Source organism: Syngnathoides biaculeatus, chromosome 16 (genome assembly GCF_019802595.1).
Source record: "Syngnathoides biaculeatus isolate LvHL_M chromosome 16, ASM1980259v1, whole genome shotgun sequence".
Lineage (NCBI taxonomy): Eukaryota > Metazoa > Chordata > Actinopteri > Syngnathiformes > Syngnathidae > Syngnathoides > Syngnathoides biaculeatus.
The window spans coordinates 5701496-5725301 of record NC_084655.1 but is presented as its reverse complement, the minus strand read 5'-3'; the positions used below and the strand labels follow the sequence as shown (position 1 = coordinate 5725301).

Genomic DNA, 23806 nt, shown 5'->3' with positions numbered 1-23806 from the left:
TAAATTCTGGAAAGGGTCATGGAGGTATGTATAAATAATAAAAACTTTTTTTTATTGGTGGGCTGGAATGGATTGATGGAATTTTAATTTCAATAGAGAAAATTATTTTGATGGGAAAAAATCATAGAATGAGTTAAAAGTTTGGTTATCGACCAAATGAAACTCGTATGCGACGGTACCAGTGATTTTAATCGGTGTGCGGCTAATCTAAAGTGTCGGGCTCGGCGTCCATGCAGGTCTCCCAGGGGTTTCTGGGCATGTGCGGCATGGAGATGAGGAGGAGGGCGCCCCCGCTGAGGATGAGGAGGACGAAGGAGACGCATGCACATGTGAAGGACCACGAGTAGTAATACTCGATCCAGATGGTTTCATCGCTGGCGATCATCCTTTTGACAGACTGACGCATGACTTCCACCGAGATGACGATGCAGAGCCCTGCGGGCAAGATCACCAGTACTCCATTACTGTCGATTTTGTGTGTGTGTGTGTGTGTGTGTGTGTGTGCATATGTGTGTGTGTGTCTGGGTGGGGGCGGGGGGTTATATTCTTGGGCCCAAGTATTTTTACATTCCCAGAGGCCGTGATTACAAAAAACAATTAATCGGATGATTCTTTTTACCAAGTATATAATGAATAAAATAACTTTTTGGGAATGCTTAAAACAATAAAAATATGAATTAGAGGCAGAATATTTCACAGTTTTACAATACTTTATGTTTATGTATTTGTCTAAAGAGAGCGAAATTGGCAAAAAAAATTTTTTTGCATATTTTTGCCAATTTCTCCTTTTTGTCATGTCAATTGTCTTATTTTGCAATGTGTAAAAAATGTCAAATATCAAAATTTTTACTTGACATTTATTATACTTCTCCTATGTTGTGTTGTGTTAATCTGTAAGAGAATAATTGACCAATTGTTGCCACTCAAAAAATGGATAATGTTGGGCGATTAAAAGTAAAAAGTCTTCATAAAATAAATAGTCTACTCAAGTATAGATATCTAATGCTGTCCTATCTAATATAAGAAGTATGTACTTTGTAATTCTCGCCACTTCAATCAATTCACCATTTCAAATAAGTAAATGAAGCGCGGTGTGTACCTGCGAAGGCAAAGAACATCCCAGCAGGCCTCAGCAAGTAATCGCGGCCCTTCCCAAAAGAGAAGATGACGCAGAGGGTGCCCAAGATCATGAAGAACAGGCTGAAAATGGCAATGGCCGCCGCCGAAATGTTGTATTCTAACAAGAAAAATGGATGAAAAGTTAAAAGTAAGTGAGCGACTGACAATGTAGCACACACAATTGGCTTGTGTCACACTTGAAAACAAGCCCCATTTTTGCAACACGGCTGTAATTGAATTTGCATGATAGATTTACAACAACTTGGTCACATTAAAAATTTTAAAAAACTCTGAAAGAAGATGTGGAAAACTCCCAAGGAGCTTGGAAATTTCCCTGGAAGTGCTCCTATGATGATATTGAGGAGAGTTATGAGGAGGAGAGCACAAAAACGTCAGCTGTGTGTGAGAATGTTTCAGTCCTCGATGAGAGTTTTAATTGTAGTGTAATATTGCTTGATTAACGTATGTGAGCAAAAAGAAAATCTGATTTGTGTATGAGACTGTACAACACTGGGCAAGAAAATGTTTCAGTACTACGATATGTGTGAGCGTGTTCCACAAAAATGTCATTTGTGTGTGTGTATGTCTGTGAGTGAGTGAGTGAGTGAGTGAGTGAGTGAGTGAGGTGAGTGAGTGAGTGAGTGAGTGAGTGAGTGAGTGAGTGAGTGAGTGAGTGAGTGAGTGAGTGAGTGAGTGAGTGAGTGAGTGAGTGAGTGAGTGAGTGAGTGAGTGAGTGGGTAAAATGGACTAATGGTGTGCGTGGTAAAAAATAACAAAATGGTGCTTGTGAGAGCATTTCAATTGCTTGTACAGGAGCGTTTCAGTAACGCAAGCGAGAGCGCTTCACTAGAGAATGTTGATGAATGAAAAGAATGTGTGAGGGGAAATGTTATAAAGTAAAACTGGAAGTCTCCACTTCAATGACATTGTTTTTAGTAAATCTATATGTGGTGTTTCCATCCATCCATCTTCTGAGCCGCTTACCCCCACGAGGGTCACTTGAGTGCTGGAGCCTATCCCAGCTGTCAACGAGTAGGAGGCGGGTTACACCCTGAACTGGTTGCCACCCAATCCCAGGGCCTCTGGAGACAGACAGCAGTCGCACTCACAATCACACCTAGGGGCAATTTAGAGTCTCCAATTTTGTTGGCCGATGTTTTGGGGATGTGGGAAGAAACCGGAGTGCCCAGAGAAAATCCACGCATCCACATGGAGAACACGCAAACTCCTTGCAGGCGGGGCCAGTTTTCGAACCCCGGTCCTTAGAGCTGTGATGCAAACGCTTTAACCAGATGCTCCAGCAGATGCCCACCATTCCGCAATGTTGTGATGTATAAAGGCAAGTTCATAAAAGACACTCCAAATATTCTGTACTTTGACAGCAGTTAAAATACACTACAAACTTCAAGCACAGTAATGTGCAAGTGTACCTGATGTTGTGGCCTTGTATGCTTGAGATAAATTAAAGAGGGAATAAAAGTCCTGCCAGAGCTGAACAGGTTATTACTACAGGGATGTATTTCATCATTATTTTGTTGTCAATGCTTCTATTTGTTGGCGTGGTCTTAAAAATATAAACCGTAGACATCTATACACAGTATATAAATACAGCGGCAGCGGCGACGGCGACACGTACCCTTCTGGGTCTTTACTTCAAAGACTTCTGCTTCTTCTCCCGATGTGAAGTGCTTGAAGTAGGAACAGTTCTTGGCTGCGAGGGAAAGACAGGAAAGACACACACGAGGTCAAATACTGCATACTGTACAAGAAGCAAATCATTGCGAACCCTCGGTCCCAATTTAAGGCTGCCATTCACTTTTTGAATTTACTCAGTGATGGAATTTTGTGTTGGAAGGGAAAAAATTTTCACTTTGCCCCCCGGTGCTTTTCTTTATTTTTCAGAAGCATCGAGGTATTGCCGCATATTGCGTACAGGCAGATGCTAAGTATATTTAGTTATTCACATCAAAATGTTTCTTCTGTTATGACTTTATAATCATAATGTTCTAAATTTTCAAAAAATATTTTATTTTCATTCAAAAACAAATTTGACAATGTTGTCAAGAAATTATATTTTTTTCATATCTTCTAAGCCAATCTCGTACATCCTCCTCTCTAACACCCACAGTCTTCATGTCCTCCCTCACAACATCCATCAACTTTTTCTTTGGTCTCTCTCTCGCTCTTTTGCCTGGCATTTCCATCTCCATCATCAGCATCCTTCTACCAATATACTCATTCTCTCGCCTCTGAACATATCCAAACCGTCATAGTCTGCCTTGTCTCCAAAACATCCAACTTTGGCTGTCCCTCTCATGCAGGGGTGGCCAGACTTTACTACCCAAAGATCTACTTTTCAAGCAGCCTACCTCTCGCGAGCTACCGACGACAGGGGGGCCGGACTGAGGGGGTGATGATGATGCTCCCAAACGATTTTAAGGTTCATGTTATATTGCCTCCTATATTTAAAATACTGAATTAGCTTTTTGTGCACTGTAATGTCTTCCTTTCATCCTGATTCAGGCTGTGCAAAGGTGGAATTTTAAAATTACACACCATCTGATCCTACACTTTCTACTACGGCTTCAGACCAGACCTTTCCCACTCGGAAAAGAGAAAATCTCGTCCAGTTTAACCACTTTTTCGTTGATTATTCACATACACCGACACTCATTGCATCTTCAAACAACAGCATTTGTTTTTTAACTTTCTCCATATCGAAAGTAAACATAAGCATCATGTCTAGCTTGTCTTTGCTCTACGTTGCCCAGACTGTGTTGCAAACTAAAGCAGGACTCTGTCATTATAAAACACCTTGATGGGCTGCGTAAGTACTGTTACATTTGTAATTATGAGTGTACGTCTTTAACAGTGGGGCGTGTGTAAGGTAAAGTAAGAAACGAGAGTGTGTGGCGGAGCATTGGTCGTTGTTAGAGAAAGTTCCGTGTGCTACCTAAAAGACACTGGTGGCTTCCTCTTTTCATTTTTTTACAGTACATATGTGAATTGTGACATTGGATGCAACAACCAGTCATCCCTCACTCATTGAATCGCATTGCAAAATGCCACAAACTGAATAGCTGTATGTTCTACTTTCAATTTGCATTGGATATTTTTTTTTTTGCACGCAACGCAGAATATCTGGGAAGAGACTGCATCAGCGGTGCACAATTGCGCACCCACACAGTTTAGAGGAAACATTGGCTGAGGTTTTTTTTTTTTTTTTTTTTTTTGGCACACCATCCCGCGATCGACCAACACTGTCTCGCAATCGACCGGTCGATCGCGATCGACGCATTGAGCCCCCCTGCTCTAATGAGCTCATTTCTAATCCTATCCACCATATTCACACCAAGCGAGAACCTCAACATCTTCATTTCTGCCACCTCCAGTTCTGCTTCCTGTTATTTCTTCAGAGCCACCGTCTCTAATCCGGACATCATGGCCGGCCTCACCACTGTTTTATAAACTTTGCCCTTCATCATAGCGGATACTCTTCTGTCAGATAGAACACCAGACACCTTCTGCCAACTGTTCTATCCCACTTGTAACTGTTTCTTCACTTCCTTACCACACTCACCCTTGCTCTGTATTGTTCACCCCAAGTATTTAAAGTCGTCCACCCTCACTATCTCTTCTCCCTGGAGCTTCAGTCTTCATTCATCTCCTTTCCAGTGCGTACCTCCATCTTTCTAATTGTTCAGCCACCTGTTCCCTGCTTTCACTGGAGATCACAATATCATCTGCGAACATCATGGTCCAAAGAGATTCCAGTCTAACCTCATCTGTCAGCCGATCCATTACTACCGCAAACAGGAAGGGGCTCAACGCGGAACCTAGATGCAGCCCACCTCCATCTTAAATTCTTCTGACATACCTACGACACATTTCACTGCTGTTTTTTCTTGTCATTTTACTTCTGACTTTCACCGTGATTTGTTTTTTATGATATTAAAATGTCATCTCAAAATGGCAATTTTTTCCCTCAAATATGACAACATTTAGTCATAAATTAAGAACTCTACTCCCAAAATTTTAACTTTTTCCTTGCAAATATTTTAGTTATACATATATATATATATATATATATGTATATATATATATATATATATATATATATATAATTTTTTTTATTATTATTATTTTTTTCAATCGGACCATCTTTTTTGTCCTCATAAGATTTCATTTTTTTTTCCTCCAAGTACTATAACCTTTTCCTCAGGAAACAAAAAATGTTAGTGTTACAATTCAATGTAATTATTAATGTTAATCTTTTTGTCATATTACCTTTTTCCCTTGCAACAACTTTATGATTTTTTTTCATTTTATTGAGGAGAAGCTCTTTTGTCATTTTACATTCTACTTTTACAATTCCATTTTTTAATACTAAAAAAAGTCAGATTATTAATTTTTTTGCCAGAACATATTTTATATTTAATCCTCCTTAATTTCAGATCTTTTTTCTCTGAATATTATGTCTTTATTCAAATGAAAGGATAACAATTTTCTTCTCTTCCTCATTTTACAACTTTGTAGAATATTTTTACTTTTTCCTCCTTGCATGTCAATGTCATTGTATTGTATTTCATTTTAATTTTATGAACATTATATATTTTTTTCTTGTAAAATTTCTACTTTTGAGACATTACACGATTCACTCAGAAAACTTGTATCATTGCAACTATAATGTCCTCATTCTATGCTATTTTTCCTTTTTTTGTTTCTAATACTCTCCACTTTGCATTAGTTCCATAAATTGAGCAGCAAATAATAATCTCAGTTGATGTTAGCCCCGTGCACTTCGGCACAGTGACGTAAATGTCTTATTTCTAGACTTTGCTCAAACTCCTTGAGCACAATGTATAGCATATCCCTACAGAGTTTGGAAAAAAGAAAAGAAAGGATGTGATATGCGAGTCATTTTCTGACTGCATGCGTTTGCTGTCTTTAAGGCTGCGGGAACGAGCAATGGAGAGGACGTAAAGGCCGAGCTCCCCACTTGTGACCAGTTCGTCTCTCTCAAATTAAACCCATAAAGCACACACAAGCTCACTCGGTCCACACAGATGGACAATATTGGTGTCTGCGTGCGTGTGTGCACTTGTATTGCTATCCTTGTGTGGGCGTGTGTGTGTGTGTGGTGTGTGTGTGTGTGTGTGTGTGTGTGGTGTGTGTGTGTGTGCACAGCCGGCAACAGAGGATCTGTTTGTTACTCCAGATGAGAAAGAATCACGAAAGAGGTTACCTAGCAACAGGCTGCTGCTGGTGCTGGCGGGTCCAATTCAGCCACATGTTAAGGTGCAGCAAGAGTGTGTGCGTGTGCATGTTTGAATTTGTGTGTGTGCATGTATGAATGTGTGTGAACACTTTATACAAACCAAGTAATCTCTTAGTGCATGGGGTGTCAAAGTCGTTTTTGTCACGGGCCACATTGCAGTGATGTTTGCCTCCGAGGACTGTTATGACTGTGAAACCCTAAAAATCATCATCATTTACACGTGAAATTCAGGAACTAGTTTTTGAATCAGAACTCAAGGGTACTGTAATGGGTTTTTCAACCATCTTTGATGTTTGGTAACACAAAAATGAGTCAATATCTCAGTATTATCATTCATCACATGACAATTTAAAAATTTGGTACAGATTTTAACAAAAATCATGGAAATTCATACTCGAAGATTTGCCTTCACAGGCCACATAAAATCCTCTAGCGGGCCGGATCTGGCCCCTGGACCCTGAGTTTGATACCTGTGTATTAGTGACTGCAAGTGCAGTAAAATATGTCTACCTTTACAAAGCTACCACTGCGCAATTATTTATAGCACATGGATGTCCAATTTTATTTGAATTTAAAATCTGAATTCCTCCTCACAGGCCCAGCTGGCTGGCCCTCGATGATGTCAGCAATTTTCCATCCTGTAACTGGTTGATCATAACAAAAGTTGCTACAGTCAACTTGCAAAAAATTGATAGGGATCTGATTGCTGTTTGTAAGCTCATAACGAAGTGAATGATTTGAAAAAAAATACACAAACTTAGCCCATCAACAGAACAATGTTTGTATTTTGCTTATTTGTTTATCATTTATATATTCAATTGTATTCATGTATATATATATCAACACTCTTTAACACAGACTGTTTTGTGCAGATTACTACTTTTTAAAACTATTAAAAACTCAAAACCACAAAACCTTTACATTATTTTATATATATTATTATATTGAGATTTCCCAATATCAATGGAAGTATTTTTGTGTTTACAAAATATGGATTCTTTTTCATTATTTTGTAATCTTTGTAATGACTTTGCACACAAACATTGATTTTCCCAACTTATCATACAACAATATGATGTATTTACATTTATTGTACGTTTTATAATAAGCATCAAATTCAATAAATCTTTAATTTCAGTAATAATAATGCTTTACTTAAAAGAACAACTTCTAACTAAAGAGATTTATTTATCATTTTTGGTTACAAAATACATTTTATTCATAGTTATTATACAGTAAATAATCTTTTTCAAATAGCTTGGCATTAACTCAGCATCATACAAAAATATTTTTGTTTTTCCAAACTGTAAGTTTTTTGTCTCGCAACATGAGATTTATTTGTTCACTTGTAGTGTACCTAAAAGAAATCATATAATAAATAGAATAGCATAAACAATATACACAAATATACACATGTTTTCAAATTTACAATTGCTTATGTTCACAAAAGTACAAAGTACATCATTTTAAATAACTTTGCGTCAATTCACAGTGGCACACAAATCTTGAGTTTTCCTAATATTCATGAATTTTTCTCTCCAAAAAGCTTTTTTAAATTTACAATAATAGCGCATTTTCATACAGCCAACTGAATTATGTAATGAATCAAATGTAATTGAACAAATCTTCCATCCATTCATTACCTGAGCTGCTTATCCTCACAAGGGTCGTGGGGAGTGCTAGAGCTTATCCCAGCTATTTTCAGGCAGGAGGCGGGGGTACACCATGAACTGGTTGCCAGCCAAGCACAGGGCACATAGAGACAAACAATCACACAAAATCAAACCTAGGGGCAATTTAGAGTTTCCAAATAATGCATGTTTATGGGATGTGGGGCGGAGAAAACCCACACAGGCATGGGGAGAACATGCAAACTCCATACAGGCGGGCTGGGATTTCAACCCTGGTCCCCAGAACTGTGAGGCCAAAACTCTACAGCTGGGCCACCGTGCCGGCATTACCATTTATTTATAATTGATTTTGGTGTTTAAAAATTTTGGAAATGTTACTTTATGACTCCGATAGCAGACTTCTTGATGAGGGAACTCGCCAGTAATGCAATGAAGGCTATAAGATTGCCTCAGCACGGTGTCTTCATGGCAACACACTGCAGCACTTGCCGTTAAAGTGTGTCACTTATGAAATGTGGTGTTCATTAAACGAGTGAAGGTGGAAGAAATTACAGCCCATTCGCCCGCATCATTGACCTTGCAGTCCAACTAATAAGAGACATTTTAGTTGCGCGGAAGTGATTAGAAGTGTAAAACACATCATTTTAGTCATGCCTCCTTCTGTTCCATGCTCTTTTCCCCACCTGTCACTCAAAGGACTTTTTTTTGCCTGTTTAGCAATCTGTTACCTGTCTCGGTGTCATTAGCCTTCTTTGGTGTGAAATGACCGGCTAATTCTGGGTCAATGTGAACGAGGGTTGGTGCTGCTATTTAAATGGCTTGGATAAAGTGGGACAAATTAGAACCTTCAGAGACTTTGGTCATATCCTGTGAGTGAAATGGGAGGTCTTTAAAAAGGTTGCAGCTGTTTTTTTTTTTTTTTTTTTACTGCATTTTACATGGGAGTGATACTAGGGGTGGGACGGTAAAGGTAACCCACGGTACTGCCCAGTTTACAAGATCACTCAAGACGTACTGAGAATTTTGCTGAACAACATGAGTCATTTTATTCATGCCAATTCATCCGACGTCATTGACTGAGGCCAATATGAACTCATAGTCTAAAATAAGGCGGCATGGTGGATCAGCTGGTAAAGCGTTGGCCTCATAGTTCTGAGGCGCCGGGTTCAATCCAGGACCTGCCTGTGTGGAGTTTGCATGTCTTCCCCGTGCCTGCATGGGTTTCCTCCGGGCACTCCAGTTTCCTCCCACATTCCAAACACATGCAACATTGATTGGACACTGTAAATTGCCCCTAGGTGTGATTGTGAGTGCAGCTGATTGTCTCAATGTGCCCTGCGATTGGCTGGCAACCATTTCAGGGTGTGCCCCCACCTCCTGCCTGTTGACAGCTGGGAGGGGCTCCATTACTCCCCGCGACCCTCGTGAGGATAAGCGGTGAAGAAAATGGATGGAAGGATGAATCATTTAAAACAGGTGTCGGCAACCACAAATATTGATTGTCCTCTTCTCTTTCCCCCCTTACTGGGCAACCGCTTTTTGAAAAGGTTAAGTCCTATGAAAATAAGCCAGTTTCATTTCAATTAATAATGCACAATCCTCTTTTTTTCCCCAGTGATGGCAACAACAGACAGAAAAAAAGCATCATCCTCTTCTCTTATGACACTCACAATACATCGAAGGCAACCTCGTACCTGAGCAACAAAACAATAATATGCGTGTCATTCCAAATATACTGTAAATTGACAAAAGTCAGAAAGTACTTTATGAATGGAGATACTTTGTTGCCAGGTAACTGTATAAGAGAGAAAAGTATTCTTACCTGTTTATTGGGATTTCTGCTTTCGGACATCTTCTCAACATCAAAATGAAACTTTAATCTTGAAACATGACTGTAAGATCATCCGTGAGGTGGTCGTGCCATTTAGATTTAATGTAGTTCATGTTTAAGAATATCTGCTCGCACAGGTTTGTTGATCCAAGGATGGAGAACACTCCAAATGCATATTTATCCATGTTCCTCTAACTGTCAAAAAGAGCATTCCATGTTTAGAACAGGTTTCTCAGGTGGTGAAAGGCTTTTATCCATCCATCTATTTTCTCAGCTGCTTATCCTCATCAGGGTCACAGAAGTGCTGGATCAGATCCCAGTTACCTTAGGGCAGGAGGCGGGGTACACCCTAAACAATCACTCACATTCAAATGTTCTCCAGCTTCTCCACCGTGCCTCCTTTGTCCAATATGATTCTATGAAAAGAAATGATGCGGTGTATCAGTTGGCCACGTAGGCACTCAAAGAGTACATTCTGCCTCCATTGGTACCCAAAAAGATGATGCGGAGCCCTTCAAAATGAACATTCAAGATTTGCTGAAAGTTCCTTTAGGACATTTGAACATTGTTGAACTTCCATCCTCAACACACAAATCCACGCCTTGGTCCACCACACACGCAATACCTCCACCCCCCCACCTCAGTTCCCTCAGGTGTGCTTTCTTTTAACTGGCAAGATGGAGCGCTCAGACACACTTGATTAAGGCTCATCCTGATTCTGAGGAGAAGGAACCACCAGGATAAACATCAATGAAAGAAATCTCCGGACTGAAGCTGCCAGGCACGCACACGCAGCCAGAGGCCATGGGGGTGGGGGGGTGTTACGTATCCCGTAACTTATTGCCCAAGGTGCCAAAAGTACTCACAGTACTTAAGTAGACGTAAAGACAGGCTCTAGTTAAAGTCGAAGTACATTTTCAACCCCTGTAATTAAGTAAAATTAAAAAGACTGATTGTTTTATTGTGTCACAAAAGTCCCCATACATTTTATTTTCGTATTTTGTTTCAGGTATCATTTGGACAGATGAGGCCATAAGGATGTAACAGTTTAGGCTTTGCAGTTTTTCCACATCATTCCCTTACCTATGACTCCCCATTGATGCTGGGGTAGTGTTCTGAAATTGTCACCCACCAAGAAGTTTTTATGCCCCTGAATTTAGTTCAGCCCCAGTTTAAGAAGCTTTATGGGCTTCGACAGCTCTTCCAGCTCCTTCCCTTAGGTAGGCACTACCGAACAATGAAAACCAAAACCGGGGGACATTCCAACAGCTTCTTCCGTCTTGCAATTAACATCTTCAACACATAATTTGAAATTCCACTGCATTTGTTTTTGTCCCAGATTATTGTACGACTATTCACTTTAAACTGCATATATTCCTTGGAATGTCAACGCCCTTTGCACAGTGGTCTGGACTATTGTTTGATTAAGATTTTGAACTGTTATAAATGCGAGAGGACTCTGCATCTTTTTGCACAATTCTCCCCCCCCCCCCCCAAAAAAAAATAAGTGTACCGTCATTGCCAGATTACGAGGAACCTTTATTGCTCTGTGACTGTTCTCGCAATGTTTTTATGTTTCCTAAAAAGATTCTCTGTCAATTAATTGACTGTTGTCATTGAATGGCTCCAACTCACGTTTTTGACATACCTGGCAAAATAAAGCTTCTGATTCAAAAACTGAATTATTTCACGCACAATATTTTTTTCCAGTGCATTCTGACAGCTGAATGATGCTTCCAGTTTGATGGTGAACGTTATTTTGCTCCCTGTATTTAAAGTATAGAAGTAGCTTTTTTTGCAATGTATTCTGTGCTTTCACCTATTATGAAGGTATGCCGAGGTATAATTTTAACATTACTAATTTATTGATTAATTGGTCCAGTACATTGACAACTTTTGCCACATCATCTTTCATGTATACGCAGGTAATTTGCCATGTGATTGTGAATTTGTTAAACTGACAGCAGAGATGCATTCCTGATGATGACTAGAAGAACACTGAATTGGATGAGAATTTTAACTTGCTCGTGGTTCGATTTGTTTACCAATATCAGCTCGTTCATTTTCTCTTTGTTTTTGGCGCTCTCCCCCTACGGAGTACCAATCCCAATTTCCAAGTTACATCTGCATACAATTCTAACTGCTTTCAAAGGACTTGTGTGGAATGGGACGCTTGAGGTAGTCCAGCTTCCATTGTATCCACACGTTTCCTTCCGTAAACTTGCTTTCTACTTTGGCTTCGCAACACACTTTTCAGACCAGACCTTTCTTCCTCGACAAAGAGAAAATCTTGTCCGGTTTCACCGGATATTCTTCTATTTGTATGTACTCCGACAGTCATTACATCTTAAAATAATTTCTTTTACTATTTTAATTTCACCACAGAGGTAAACATAATTAGCGTGTCTCCATCATCTTTGCTCTACGATTCCCAGAACGCTTTGATACCCAGAACACCATCCTGAGTTCCTGTCCCCCTCTTATACAAAGCGACTCCAGACCTACTCTCATGGTCCGTGTTTTAGTTTAGGTTATATATTCTTTTGTTTCATGTTTTTCTGTGTCTCATGTGGTTCATGTCTCATGTGTTCCTTTAGTTGTGTCCACTTGTTGTCGTCAACCACTCATCTCCCTGCACCCACCTGTGTCTTGTCGAGATGTTCTTCATTGTCTTGTCAATTTGTTTGTATTTAGTTCCCTATTTTCTATCGTATTGGTCAGTACTTTGGCTTTCATGTTGCTTTGTTACTTTGATTATGTATATATTTTTTATGTCCCTTATGTTAGTATTTTGATTTTTCCCATCTGCCTTGTTTGCCATTGTTATCTTTTGAAATTCTGGCACTCCTGCCTTGTGTCCTTGGTTCCCTGCACTTGGGTTCTGTGAAACCTTGAAACTGATAAACTCCCATTCACACATATGGACAATTCATCAATGAAACATATTTTTTTAGGATGGTAGGTTTTACTTTTTTAACTATTATATTTGTATCAGGGCGGCACAGTGGCACAGCTGTTAAGTGCTGGCCTCAAAATTCTGAGGACCGGGGTTCACTCACAGCCGCGCTTTTGTTTGCATGTTCTCTCCACGCTTTCGTGGGTTTTCTCCGGGCACTCCAGTTTCTTCCCACATCACAAAAACATTCAGTAATTGGAAACCCTAAATATCCCCTTTGTATGATTGTGAGTGTGACTGTTGTTTGTCTCCAAGTGCCCTGCAATTGGCTGGTGACCAGTTGAGGGTGTACCCCACCTCTTGCCCGATGACAGCTGAGATTGGCTCCAGCACTCCCGCAGCTCTTATGACGATAAGGGGCTCAGAAAATGGATGGATGGATATTTACATCATGGTAGTACGGTGAACAACTGGTTAGAACATCTGCCTCACAGTTCTGAGAATTGGGGTTTAAATTGCAGCCCCACTATTGTGGAGTTTGCAGGTTCTACCCCTGACTGGGTGGGTTTTCTCTGAGCACGCCAGTTTCCTCTCGCATCCAAAAAACATACATTAACTGGAGATTCTAAATTGCCCACAGGTGTCATTGTGAATGGGACTGTTGTCTGTTTCCATGTGCCCTGAGATTGGCTGGCAACCAGTTCAGGGTGTACCCCGCCTCATACCCGAAGATAGCTAGGATAGGCTCCAACACTCCTGTGACCGTTGTGAGGATGAGCAGCTCAGCTCAGCTGTAATGGATGGATAGTTGGATATTTATTTATATCATATAGTATTTATAAACTGTTCTTTTATAAAAAATCCAATTTTATTGCACATTTTGAGAAAAGACCAACAAGGTTTTGGCCAAAAATTTAGGTGGAAATGACCAAAGACAACAGGAAATTGTATTTGTGTCATTGTTAGTCATTAAATCATAATTCTGAAACAAAATGAACTCAATAATAGAATGCATGTCATTATTAAAAAGTCATCTTTGATTTTATTAAACATTATTTTGAAAATTATTGTGAAAATGGGAAAATGTTACTTACTTCAACATTGCCTGTAGAAAAAAAAGTCTTAAACTCGTGGCAGTTTTATATGCCTTCTCTACTGACCAACCGACCTACCTACTTGCTAGTGGTAATCCTACCTCCAGGTAAGCCAATGGGGCCGCACCCTTTGCCCTGGGGGTCCTCCTTCACCATGAAGATGCTTTTCTTGCACAGCCTCCAGAGGCCAAAGTGGGCAGCCTGGCAGGTGGCGTTGAGCTTGTCCACGCGGGGACTGAGGACAGCCCAGTGGTCCGTCACCACGGCGGCCAGCATGGCCGACATGCCCACCACGATCACCACCGACGTGATTTTCACCTTGGTGCCCTGCTCTTCGAACATGCTGCGCAGCAGAAGCCTCAAATTCCTAAAAGACACTAGCGTCTCTCGGTCGGTTTAGCTCCAGACCTCACTTGTTGTACTATGGTCCAGTCCACGACTTCTTCTATCTTGTCGTTCTCACCCTCTGTCTTGTGCCTGCTGCTTCATAGAAGAAAAAAGGGGACCTGATAAAAGTGCCCTACTTTCTACCTCTCCACCCGTGCGCTCCCTCACCACTTTCTATTTTCTGAGAGGAAGCCATTCGCTAAATGAAATGAAGACTTTTGGCACCTAATATAGAACCAATATAAAGTCAACCGCATGTCACATATTGTGTTCAAGTCAGATTTTGATCTAGCTCGGCCCAAAAACAATGTTGTCATTTATGTGGGACATTTTCATATTCTGAGTAGCGCCAAAACTCATTTGTCTCTGGTACTGCGCTTCAGGGGACCCCTGGGGGGTATATTTCCTTTATTAGTTTTCAGATGAACTGATCCACTTACTCAGCCAATCCGGAGTCACCATTTCAGAAGAGGGTCCACCTGATGGCAGGAGATGATCCACATCTAAAGCCATGTAAAAAAAAAATTGTAAAAAAATGTAAAAAATCAATGTATTTATACAATGCTGTGGAGTACAACATCAAGAAGTCATCAATTATTTCTCTTATGCATGTCGTTGCAGTCCAGCGAAAAGCATGTACAGTACATCCAGATTTTGTGTTTTTTTTCTTTATTGTTTGAAGTGAATAACCAAAAATATAAAGTATATCAGTTTTTTTGTTGTTGTTGTTATTGTTGATACAGCTTAATATGCAAACACTTTAGTGATAAATACTGCTAACTGAACAGGAAGAAGAGGAACATAAAAACACTTCATGTGACTACTGCATGTCTCTAAACTGTAAAATAATTGTGATAATTGATATTTTGGGAAAAAAGTCTATGTAACTCAAAATGGGCAAACTTCTTAGTTATCAAGTGCATTGTTGCTGTCCAATGAATAGCATGTACTGTATCTCCAAGTTTTGGGATGTTTCCTTGATATAAAAAAAATATCCATCCATCCATCCATCCATCCATTTTTCATACCGCTTATCCTCACTCAGGTTGCGGGTGTGCAGGCGCTTACCTCACCTGACTTCAGGCAAAAGGCTGGGTACACCCCCAACTGGTTGCCTGCCAATCATAGGCACACATGGACAAACAACCATTTGCGCTCACATTCACATCCACGGACAATTTAGAATCTTTAAATAACTTACCATGCATGTTCTTGGAATGTAGGAGGAAACCAGAGTTCCTGAAAAAAATCCACACAAGCATGGGGAGAATATTCAAACTTCCCACGGGCAAGGTCACGTTTAAACCGGGGTCGGGGTCCTCAGAACTGGGAAGCAAATGTGCTAACCAGTAGGTCCAATGACATGAACAAACAAATAAACCTGTTCATCAATGATATAGACATTAAATAATAGTCATACGGCGGCCTGGACATGTTTGTTGCTTTGTACAGGGAGAGTGGATGTGCTGATATTTCTTTTGATTGCTACTACAATACAATGCTACACACTTTTAAGATCATCGTCCATTACTCCAAATATATCATCATCATCATGCCCTGCGGTTGGCTGGCTACCAGTTCAGGACATCTACCACTTCCAGTCCGAAGATAGCTGGGATAGGCTCCAACACGTACGCGACCCTTGTGAGGATAAGCAGTACAGAGAAATGGATTGATGGCTCAATGGATGTCTTTTCTCTACACCACTGCTGAGAAAAAAAGTCCATCACCTTTGAACCGTACCTAATAGCGAGGCCAGCCCTATTTTAAGTGGACTCAAGCCCACCCAAAACTTGCCTTAGCCTACCCCGTGACTTTGTCCTCAATATTTTCCCCTAAGAAACTCGGCTGTCTATGAAGGACAATCAACAGGCTCTCTGTCCACTGGCTTACTGTGAAAGGTACACGTGGCAGCGTGCAAGGAAAACGTGCATCCACACCTATATTTGAAAGCGCTGACCGACCAGCCTACAAGGACATCAAGACAGATGGTACTGCAATCGGCTCTTCTTGGATGGGATTATGTTAGTGCTGTGCTCAATAGTACATTATCCTAGACCAAAACTTGTCCAAGATCAGAACTCACTGAGCCAAGACATGACCAAGATTTTTGGGTATTGAGTGGAAAAAATAGCCAATTCCGTTTTTATGTGTTCCATGGAGGCAACCAGGGTGTACCTCATTTTCTGACCGATGATACCTGAGATAGGGTCCAACAGTCCCGCGACCCTTGTGAGGATAAGCGGCTCAGTAAATGGATGGATGGAACCTGAGGAGATTGAATGTACTGTTTCCGTAAAACCAAGTGACATCCCTGGTCTAGGTATTAAATCTGTTCTTCTACTTGTACCAGTTATTTTTTTTTCCCATGATACAGGTATTTGTACTTGTATTTAGATCCAGAATATTAGTAATTTTTTCCCAGTGCTGTAAGGGACGAACTAGACCAGAGACAACCTGAGTGCGGTAATAAATGTTTTGAAAGAAAGTCTTCCCATAAGAGTGGGCACTGTGGGACCAACTTTGTTTTCATCCATTTGCACTTTGCTGGTGTAACATGCGGCGTATCCCAGCTGTGTGAGCCGATTCGGACACGTCACACTACTTAAAATGTGTGCCATGAAAGTGCTCTCTGTAAACACCATCACTATCTAAGCGAAGTGAGAAATTGATCATCAGAGATAAATCAGCTGGCTTTTAAGGACGAGGAAGCAGGCTGGAGAGAGGCACTGGAGTCATTATCACATTCCACCTGGACACGTTTATTTCAAACTGCCATTTCTCTCGGGGATCACGATATTAATGGTGACCCCTTGAACCTTTTTTTTTAGAGCATGGCTGACTGTGTGACCCTTGGGAGCAAAAAAGATTTCAATGGTGGGGTGGAACTTTTTATTCAATGTTCCAATGTAAATATTGAATCTTCATTCTACATTGAATGGGGTCAACAATACAGAGGAATGGTGAGTGTGGTAAAGAAGTGAAGAAACGAGTCCAAGCGGGGTGGAACAGTTGGCGGAAGGTGTCTGGTGTTCTATGTGACAGAAGAGTCTCCACTGGGATGAAGGGCAAAGTTTATAAAACAGTGGTGAGGCTCCCCATGATGTACGGATTAGAGACGGTTGCACTGAAGAAATGACAGGAAGCAGAACTTTAAGTAGCAGAAATGAAGATGTTGAGGTTCTCCCTCAGAATGAACAGGTTGGAAAGGATTAGACATGAGCTCATTAGAGGGACAGCCAAAGTTAGATGTTTTGGCGACAAGGTTAGAGAGAGCAGACTTCGATGGTTTGAACATGTTCAGAGGCGAGAGAATAAGTATATTGGTAGAAGGGTGCTGAGGATAGAGCTGCCAGGCAAAAGAGTGAGAGGAAGACCAAAGGAAAGGTTGATGGATGTTGTGAGGGAGGACATGAAGACTGCGGGTGTTAGAGAGGAAGACGCACGAAATAGGCTTAGAGGGAAAAAGATGACACGCTGTGGCGACCCCTAATCGGGACAAGCCGAGAGAAAAGGAAGACGAAGACCATTAGCACGTTTGATACATACATTTCAATGAGCACAATGACAAATGCTTGTGAACAAAGACTTTTTATTTTTGACACACATGATTTTCCACCTCCTGCCTGTTGACAGCCGGGATAGGCTCCAGCAGTCCCGGGGACCCTCGTGAGGATAAATGGTGAAAGAAAATGGATGGATGGATGATTTTCCAATGTGTTAAACTTCTGCATTGCAGTGCCAAGTACTGGCAAGCACTTACTTATCAGATTTTTTTTTTATTGCAATGAATTTCTGTGACTGGCATCAGCAGCTGTCAAGAGTACTCGATAAGTTGAAATAAGGCCAGTGTCGGCTGTACACCTCGTATTAGTAATCACTCATCCTTCGTTTTTAAAAAATAAAAACATAATGAAAAAAATTGTGGTCTTTTTTTACCGAGGTGGATACAAGTAATGTTATTTCATTTCAATGGGGAAAAGAGATTTTGAAATTAAACCTGTAGGTCAAGGTACTACTGTTGTAGCATTTTGGTTGCAAATGTAAGTGAGTCCTTCTACGAGGGTTTAGGCCAGCAGAGAAGCAAGGCATTGCTGTCCCTGACCATTTACCACTGCTTTTGGCCCCGTGACCCTCCTGAACTCTTTCATCTTCAGCATGACTGGGAAGCAAGACAAGCATGGTTTCTAAGCAACAAGGCCGCCATGGTGACACACCAACGCCAAGCAAGTGCAAAAGTGATCCAGATTATTATTATTATTTTAAACCGACTGAAGTGACGAAGATGAGCATCTGGGATTGTTGACGTAATTTAACCGCAGCGCCATGATTAACTTCAATTACAGTTGCCAGCTACCAAGTGAAGACCTTTTATACGGCGAGGAAATACACTTTTAATTGGTGGCTAATTTTACGTGTGGCAGAATAAATTGCTCACCCTTCAGAGACAATTAATTTGCTGATGACAGGCAACATTTCTCCAGTTAAATGAGATTCGCTGCGGCCCCATTTAGATGGATGTGGTTCTCCTCACCACAACACAATACAGAGCGCTTACTCAACTTGTTTGCTCTTGCGGCATCTTGGGCCTTTTGAGCTGGTCCGTGGAAAGCTTCAATGCTGTGGGCTTATGAGCTGCAATTCAATGTGGCAATATGAAAATAAGTGTGAAGGCGGCTGCTTGATAGGCAAGCGACAACTTTACAGGGAGTCCTGAGGTTACAAACGAGTTCCGTTCCTATGCTGGTAATGTAACTCAAATTTTTTTGTAAATTGGATTTCACAATTAAAAGTAAGAATTTATGTTAAAATACTTTGTACAAAAAAACAAATACATTGAAATAAATAAGATGCTCTGCTTTCCATTACTGCTAAGAGTTGGATGGAGAAGAAGGAGGGAACGCTATGTTTAGCTATTGTGACGGAATCTGGTCCTCAATCCATAATGTAAGTAACCTTTCCATCACGGGAAGTATCAAGGAATGTTGTTTTGTGATCATTGTATTCTACATAGGAACGGAACGCTTCACTTGCTCTAAAATATAGGTTTTGTCTTTAATAACTGTCACCACGGTCAACCGACTGAAGCCGAGCTCTTTACTGATGTTTGGCGGTGTCTCTTTTCTCTGATCTTTTTTTTCTTGAGCTTCGTTTCCATGGTATTTATCACAGAATAAAAGATCAAGGGCACAATAATCCACCTTTGTGATGCAGTCCTGAGTCCCATGATGTGTGATGCGTGTATGCCAGTTGGCCTAGGAGTCGGTCTGTGCTTGATCGGTCGCGTCTTCAATAAATGTAGTTAGAAACATAATGTCGTCTATCTTGCGTAACGTTGCGAAGTAAACGCCACATGGTGTCAAAGAAAAGTGGATTTGAGCAATGAAACGTCAGACGTGAAAAAGTAAGAGCCGAAGTGTGCATCGCCATGACAAAGTTTCCTCCACCGGAGCAGTTTGACTTCTCAAAGCCCGGAGCATGCCCTCACTGGAAGCAAAGATTCAGCAGGTATTGCATAGCTTCACTGCTTACTGGGGAAGAGGAAAACGTGCAGGTTAATGCTTTTATTTATTCCATGGGAGCAGAGGCTGAGCACATATTCAAGGCATTCACATTTACTAATGCAACCTATGCAGCTCAATACAATGGTGTAAATGGGTACATTCGACAAGTACTTTATTCCGAAACGGAATATCTATGAACGTGCTAAGTTTCACTCCAGAGTTCAACAACCAGGCGAAAGTGTGGAAGCATTTGTCAGGCAACTGCTAGTTGAAAGCTGCGATTTCGGAGTATTAAAAGAATAGCAAATGTGGGATCGCATAGTGAATGGAATTTGTGATGAACAAATGTCACAAAGACTGCAAATGAAAAGTGATTTAACATTGAAGACCACCATTGAAACAGCCAGACATTGTGAATTGGTCAAGTCACAGAATACAGAGAGAGAGCACGGCGCAGAGCACGTGGACAATGTAAAGTCGGTGAGGAAAAATTAACATAAGGGATATGGCAGCATGATAAATATAAACAAAAAGACGGTGCTTGCACGAGATGCAGTGGTAATCATACGGAGGCTAAACGGTGCCATGCAAAAGGAAAAAAATGCATGAAATGTAACACAATTGGGCACTTTGCAACAGTGTGCTATTCAAAAGCTGTAAAAGAAATAACCGAAGCTGATGAGAGTGACACTGTGTTTCTAGGCTCAGTAGAGCTTGAACAAAAAGATGCACCAATTGCAGAGGACAAACCACCATGGCGCACCACTCTAACAGTAGTATATACGTCAGTCTCATTTAAAATGGATTCCGGTGCAGTCACGTCAATCATGTCTGAAGCCACATATGACTCACTATGCAGAAAGCCTCAACTCAGAGAAGTGAAGAATGCCTTTCTGACTCTGGGAGGCTAAACTAAAAGCCAATATCAGTGGGCAACTGCGAAATTGCTGCTTCTGTGTGGTTGTAGCTAAAAGTAATGGTGAAAATCTCCTGAGCAGAACAGTAGCAACCCGACTAGGCCTAATTAAGCGCATTGACAAGATCAACACCTTCAGTGACCTAAGCACTCTAAAAGGAGCAACAGTGAAAATCACAATCAAAGAAGGCACTGAGACATACAGCATTGCTACGCCACGGCAGCTACCGATCCCCGTCCAGATGCACTGTCTAGGCTACCTGTGCCGGACACCGAGTCAGGTAACCTAGAAGCGGAGATGAAAGCGTACGTAGACCCAGTTGAGGACAACCCGAGAGTGGGGAAGTCAGTCATCAAGCAGAAAAAAGACCAAACACAAACAGATGCTGAACTCCAGTCTGTCCTCAAGTACGTCCAAAATGGTGTGTAGCTGTCAGAGTAAACATCTACTTCAAAAAACAAGCCTCACTTAGTGAGGCCAACATGGCAAGCAGATTGTGATTCCCAGCAGTATGAGGAACTATATGTTGCAGAAGATTCACGACGGCCACCAAAGGCTTACCAAGTGCCGAGAACGGTACAGTGGAGCTGTATGGTGGCAAGGCATCGGCAGTGATGTGAAAAAGCTTGTGATGTCACGTAAACATTGCAACATCTACAGCCTACGAGCCAGAACAGGTACCGTTGAGCTCCACATTATTGCCAGATTTACAATGCCAAAAGCTCGCACCTGAACTGTGTGAGTTTAAAGGTCGTCACTACTTAATCATGATAGACCACTTTTCCTGGATGGATGTTCCTCAGCCAACGGATCAAGATGGAAACCGTGAGCCAGCAGAGCAGGACTTAACCACCGCCAGTGCTCCTGCTGACGCCCCTGGTTCCGCTGAATACCCAACTCCAGTCATCACCAGGTTTGGTCGGACTGTTAAGCCAAACCCCAGGTATGCTGGTTAGTTGAGAAGATGTACAAAAGGGCAGAATAAATCCCTTCTCATCTCAAGGGACCGTGGTAGTCTAGCCACACCCGCAGATAATGTGAAAAAAAAACTGAAGAAATGCTGTAAGAATGTTTTGTTGGATATATGGAAGAGGGTTTTTTTTTCAGTAAGTCATGACTGAGTTAAAGAGTAAAAATGTTGTTTGAAGTTATGCTACAAGTTAATGTTCATATAGTGTTTTGCCTACTATATTTGAAAAGGGTGGTGGTGGTGGGGGGGGGGGTGTCACATAGGGTAAAAGATAAAGTGAAAAATACTCTGCCTTTGTGACGCAGCCCTGAGTCCCATGATGTGTGTATGCCAGTTAGCCTAGCACACATATATCTGTGCTTGATGTGCTGCCGGTCGCGTCTTCCATAAATTCAGTTAGAAACATAATGTCGTCCACCTTGTGTTACATGGTGATGTAAACGCCACGGTAATGGATTTTCTTTTGGCTGCAGAAGCATTGCTAAAAGACACAGCTTTCTTCATAAGGACCATAATTGTCACGACCCATCGGAACGGAGATAGGAAACAAATGCAAGGCTCGGAAAATGCAAGGTAGTTCGGGGAGAAACGTTTATTATTCCGTGGTCGGGGATCGGGCAGGCAGTCCGGTGCAGCAGCGGTAGTTGGGACGTCGGGCGAAGAGAGCAGGTGAGTGGGCAGGCAGGATTCAGTACACTGGAGAACGATCAAAACAGGCAGAAGTGTCAAAGGAGACAGGCTTACGGGGTTGGTCGGAGAACAGGCGAAGGTCGGTACACACGGGTTGTCGATCAGGGATATGGGAGTACTCGAACGGGACATGAAGCTGAACGATCTGGCGCGGACCAGTCGTCATCGGGGTCATATAAATACACAGGATAATCAGCCCGCATGAGGCGCAGGTGTGCACCTTCCAATCAGCGCAACCGCGCGGGCACCTGCACAGGATCATGACAATAATGTCTAAAATGGAGGGCAAAAAATGCGAAGATGCTCCCGGCACACAAGCATGGATGAGCACTTTGCACATGAGCTGGACAAAATGGCGGACAGGGGACGGGCATTGTAAACTCGAAACCTTTTAAGTCGAGACCATTTTAACCCGAGGACTCCCTATATATAAGGATCATTTTCTCATCATTTGATCAATGACAATGAAACCATGACTCATTGCATTTGCTTTTGAAAATCAATGCATTATACTGATATGAGTATTTGAAAGGTTGGCAATTGTTAACTATCGAAAGAATCTGAGAAAAAGGGTTCAAAAGTAAATATTTACACTTTCAATGCCAAAATAGATTTCCCACTGAGTGTCCAAAATTATGGAGCACCAAAAGGAACATTGAAAAAAAAATGAGCTTCCGTACCTTTTGTTTACTATGCCAAAAGTTCAGGCGCAAAGACAGATAAAACACCATTTACAGTGAAGAAAGTGAGTATTTGAACACCCTGCTATGTTGAAATTCTTCCACTTGGAAATTATGGAGGGGTCTAAAATTTTCATTGTAGGTGGATGTCCATTGTGAGAGGGATAATCTAAAAAGAAAAATCCATAAATCACAATGTATGATTTTTTTATGATTTTTTGTGTAATACACCTCTAAATAAGTATTTGAACACCTGAGAAACCCATTGTTAATATTTGGTACTTTAATACTGTCCTTTATTTGCAATAACAGGTCCAACGTTTCCTGTAGTTGTTCACCAGGTTTGCACACACTGCAGGAGGGATTTTGGCCCTCTTCTCCTCACAGATCTCTAAATCAGACAGGTTTCGGGGCTGTCGCAGAGAAACACGGAGTTTCAGCTCCCTCCAAAGATTTTCTATTGAATTTAGGTCTGGAGACTGGCTAGGCCATGCCAGAACCTGGATATGCTTCTTATGGAGGGTTAGGGTTCTTGGTAGGAGTGAGCAGGTTGGGTAGGATTAGAAATGAGCTCATTAGAGGGACAGGCAAAGTTGGATGTTTTGGAGACAAGGTTAGAGAGAGCAGACTTTGATGGTTTGGACATTTTCAGAGATGAGAGAGTGAGTATATTGATAGAAGGGTGCTGAGGATGGAGCTGCCAGGCAAGAGTGTGAGAGGAAGACCAAAGAAAAGGTTGATGGATGTTGTAAGAGAGGACATGAAGACTGTGGGTGTTAGAGAGGAAGATGCATGAGATATGCTTGGAT

The 23806-nt window shown here is 41.3% G+C and overlaps 1 protein-coding gene across 1 annotated transcript; it reads right to left on the bottom strand.

Annotated features, from left to right (window-relative positions):
• Positions 1–202: 202 nt before the first annotated feature.
• cacng1b (calcium channel, voltage-dependent, gamma subunit 1b) lies at positions 203–14191 on the bottom strand. The gene is made up of 4 exons (XM_061846991.1): positions 13951–14191; positions 2756–2830; positions 1100–1237; positions 203–435 (listed from the first exon to the last, which is right to left on the bottom strand). The coding sequence occupies exons 1-4, from the start codon at positions 14189–14191 to the stop codon at positions 203–205; spliced, it is 687 nt and encodes a 228-aa protein (XP_061702975.1).
• Between the last annotated feature and the right edge of the window lie 9615 nt (positions 14192–23806).

Excerpts from the sequence above, each read along its gene's own strand:
- cacng1b (XM_061846991.1), bottom strand. The coding sequence starts at position 14,191 with ATGTTCGAAGAGCAGGGCACCAAGGTGAAAATCACGTCGGTGGTGATC. Across the intron at positions 1,238-2,755 it reads TGAAGTAAAGACCCAGAAGG|AATACAACATTTCGGCGGCG; the intron begins GTACGTGTCGCC and ends TTTTCTTGTTAG. Across the intron at positions 436-1,099 it reads GATGTTCTTTGCCTTCGCAG|GGCTCTGCATCGTCATCTCG; the intron begins GTACACACCGCG and ends TCTTGCCCGCAG.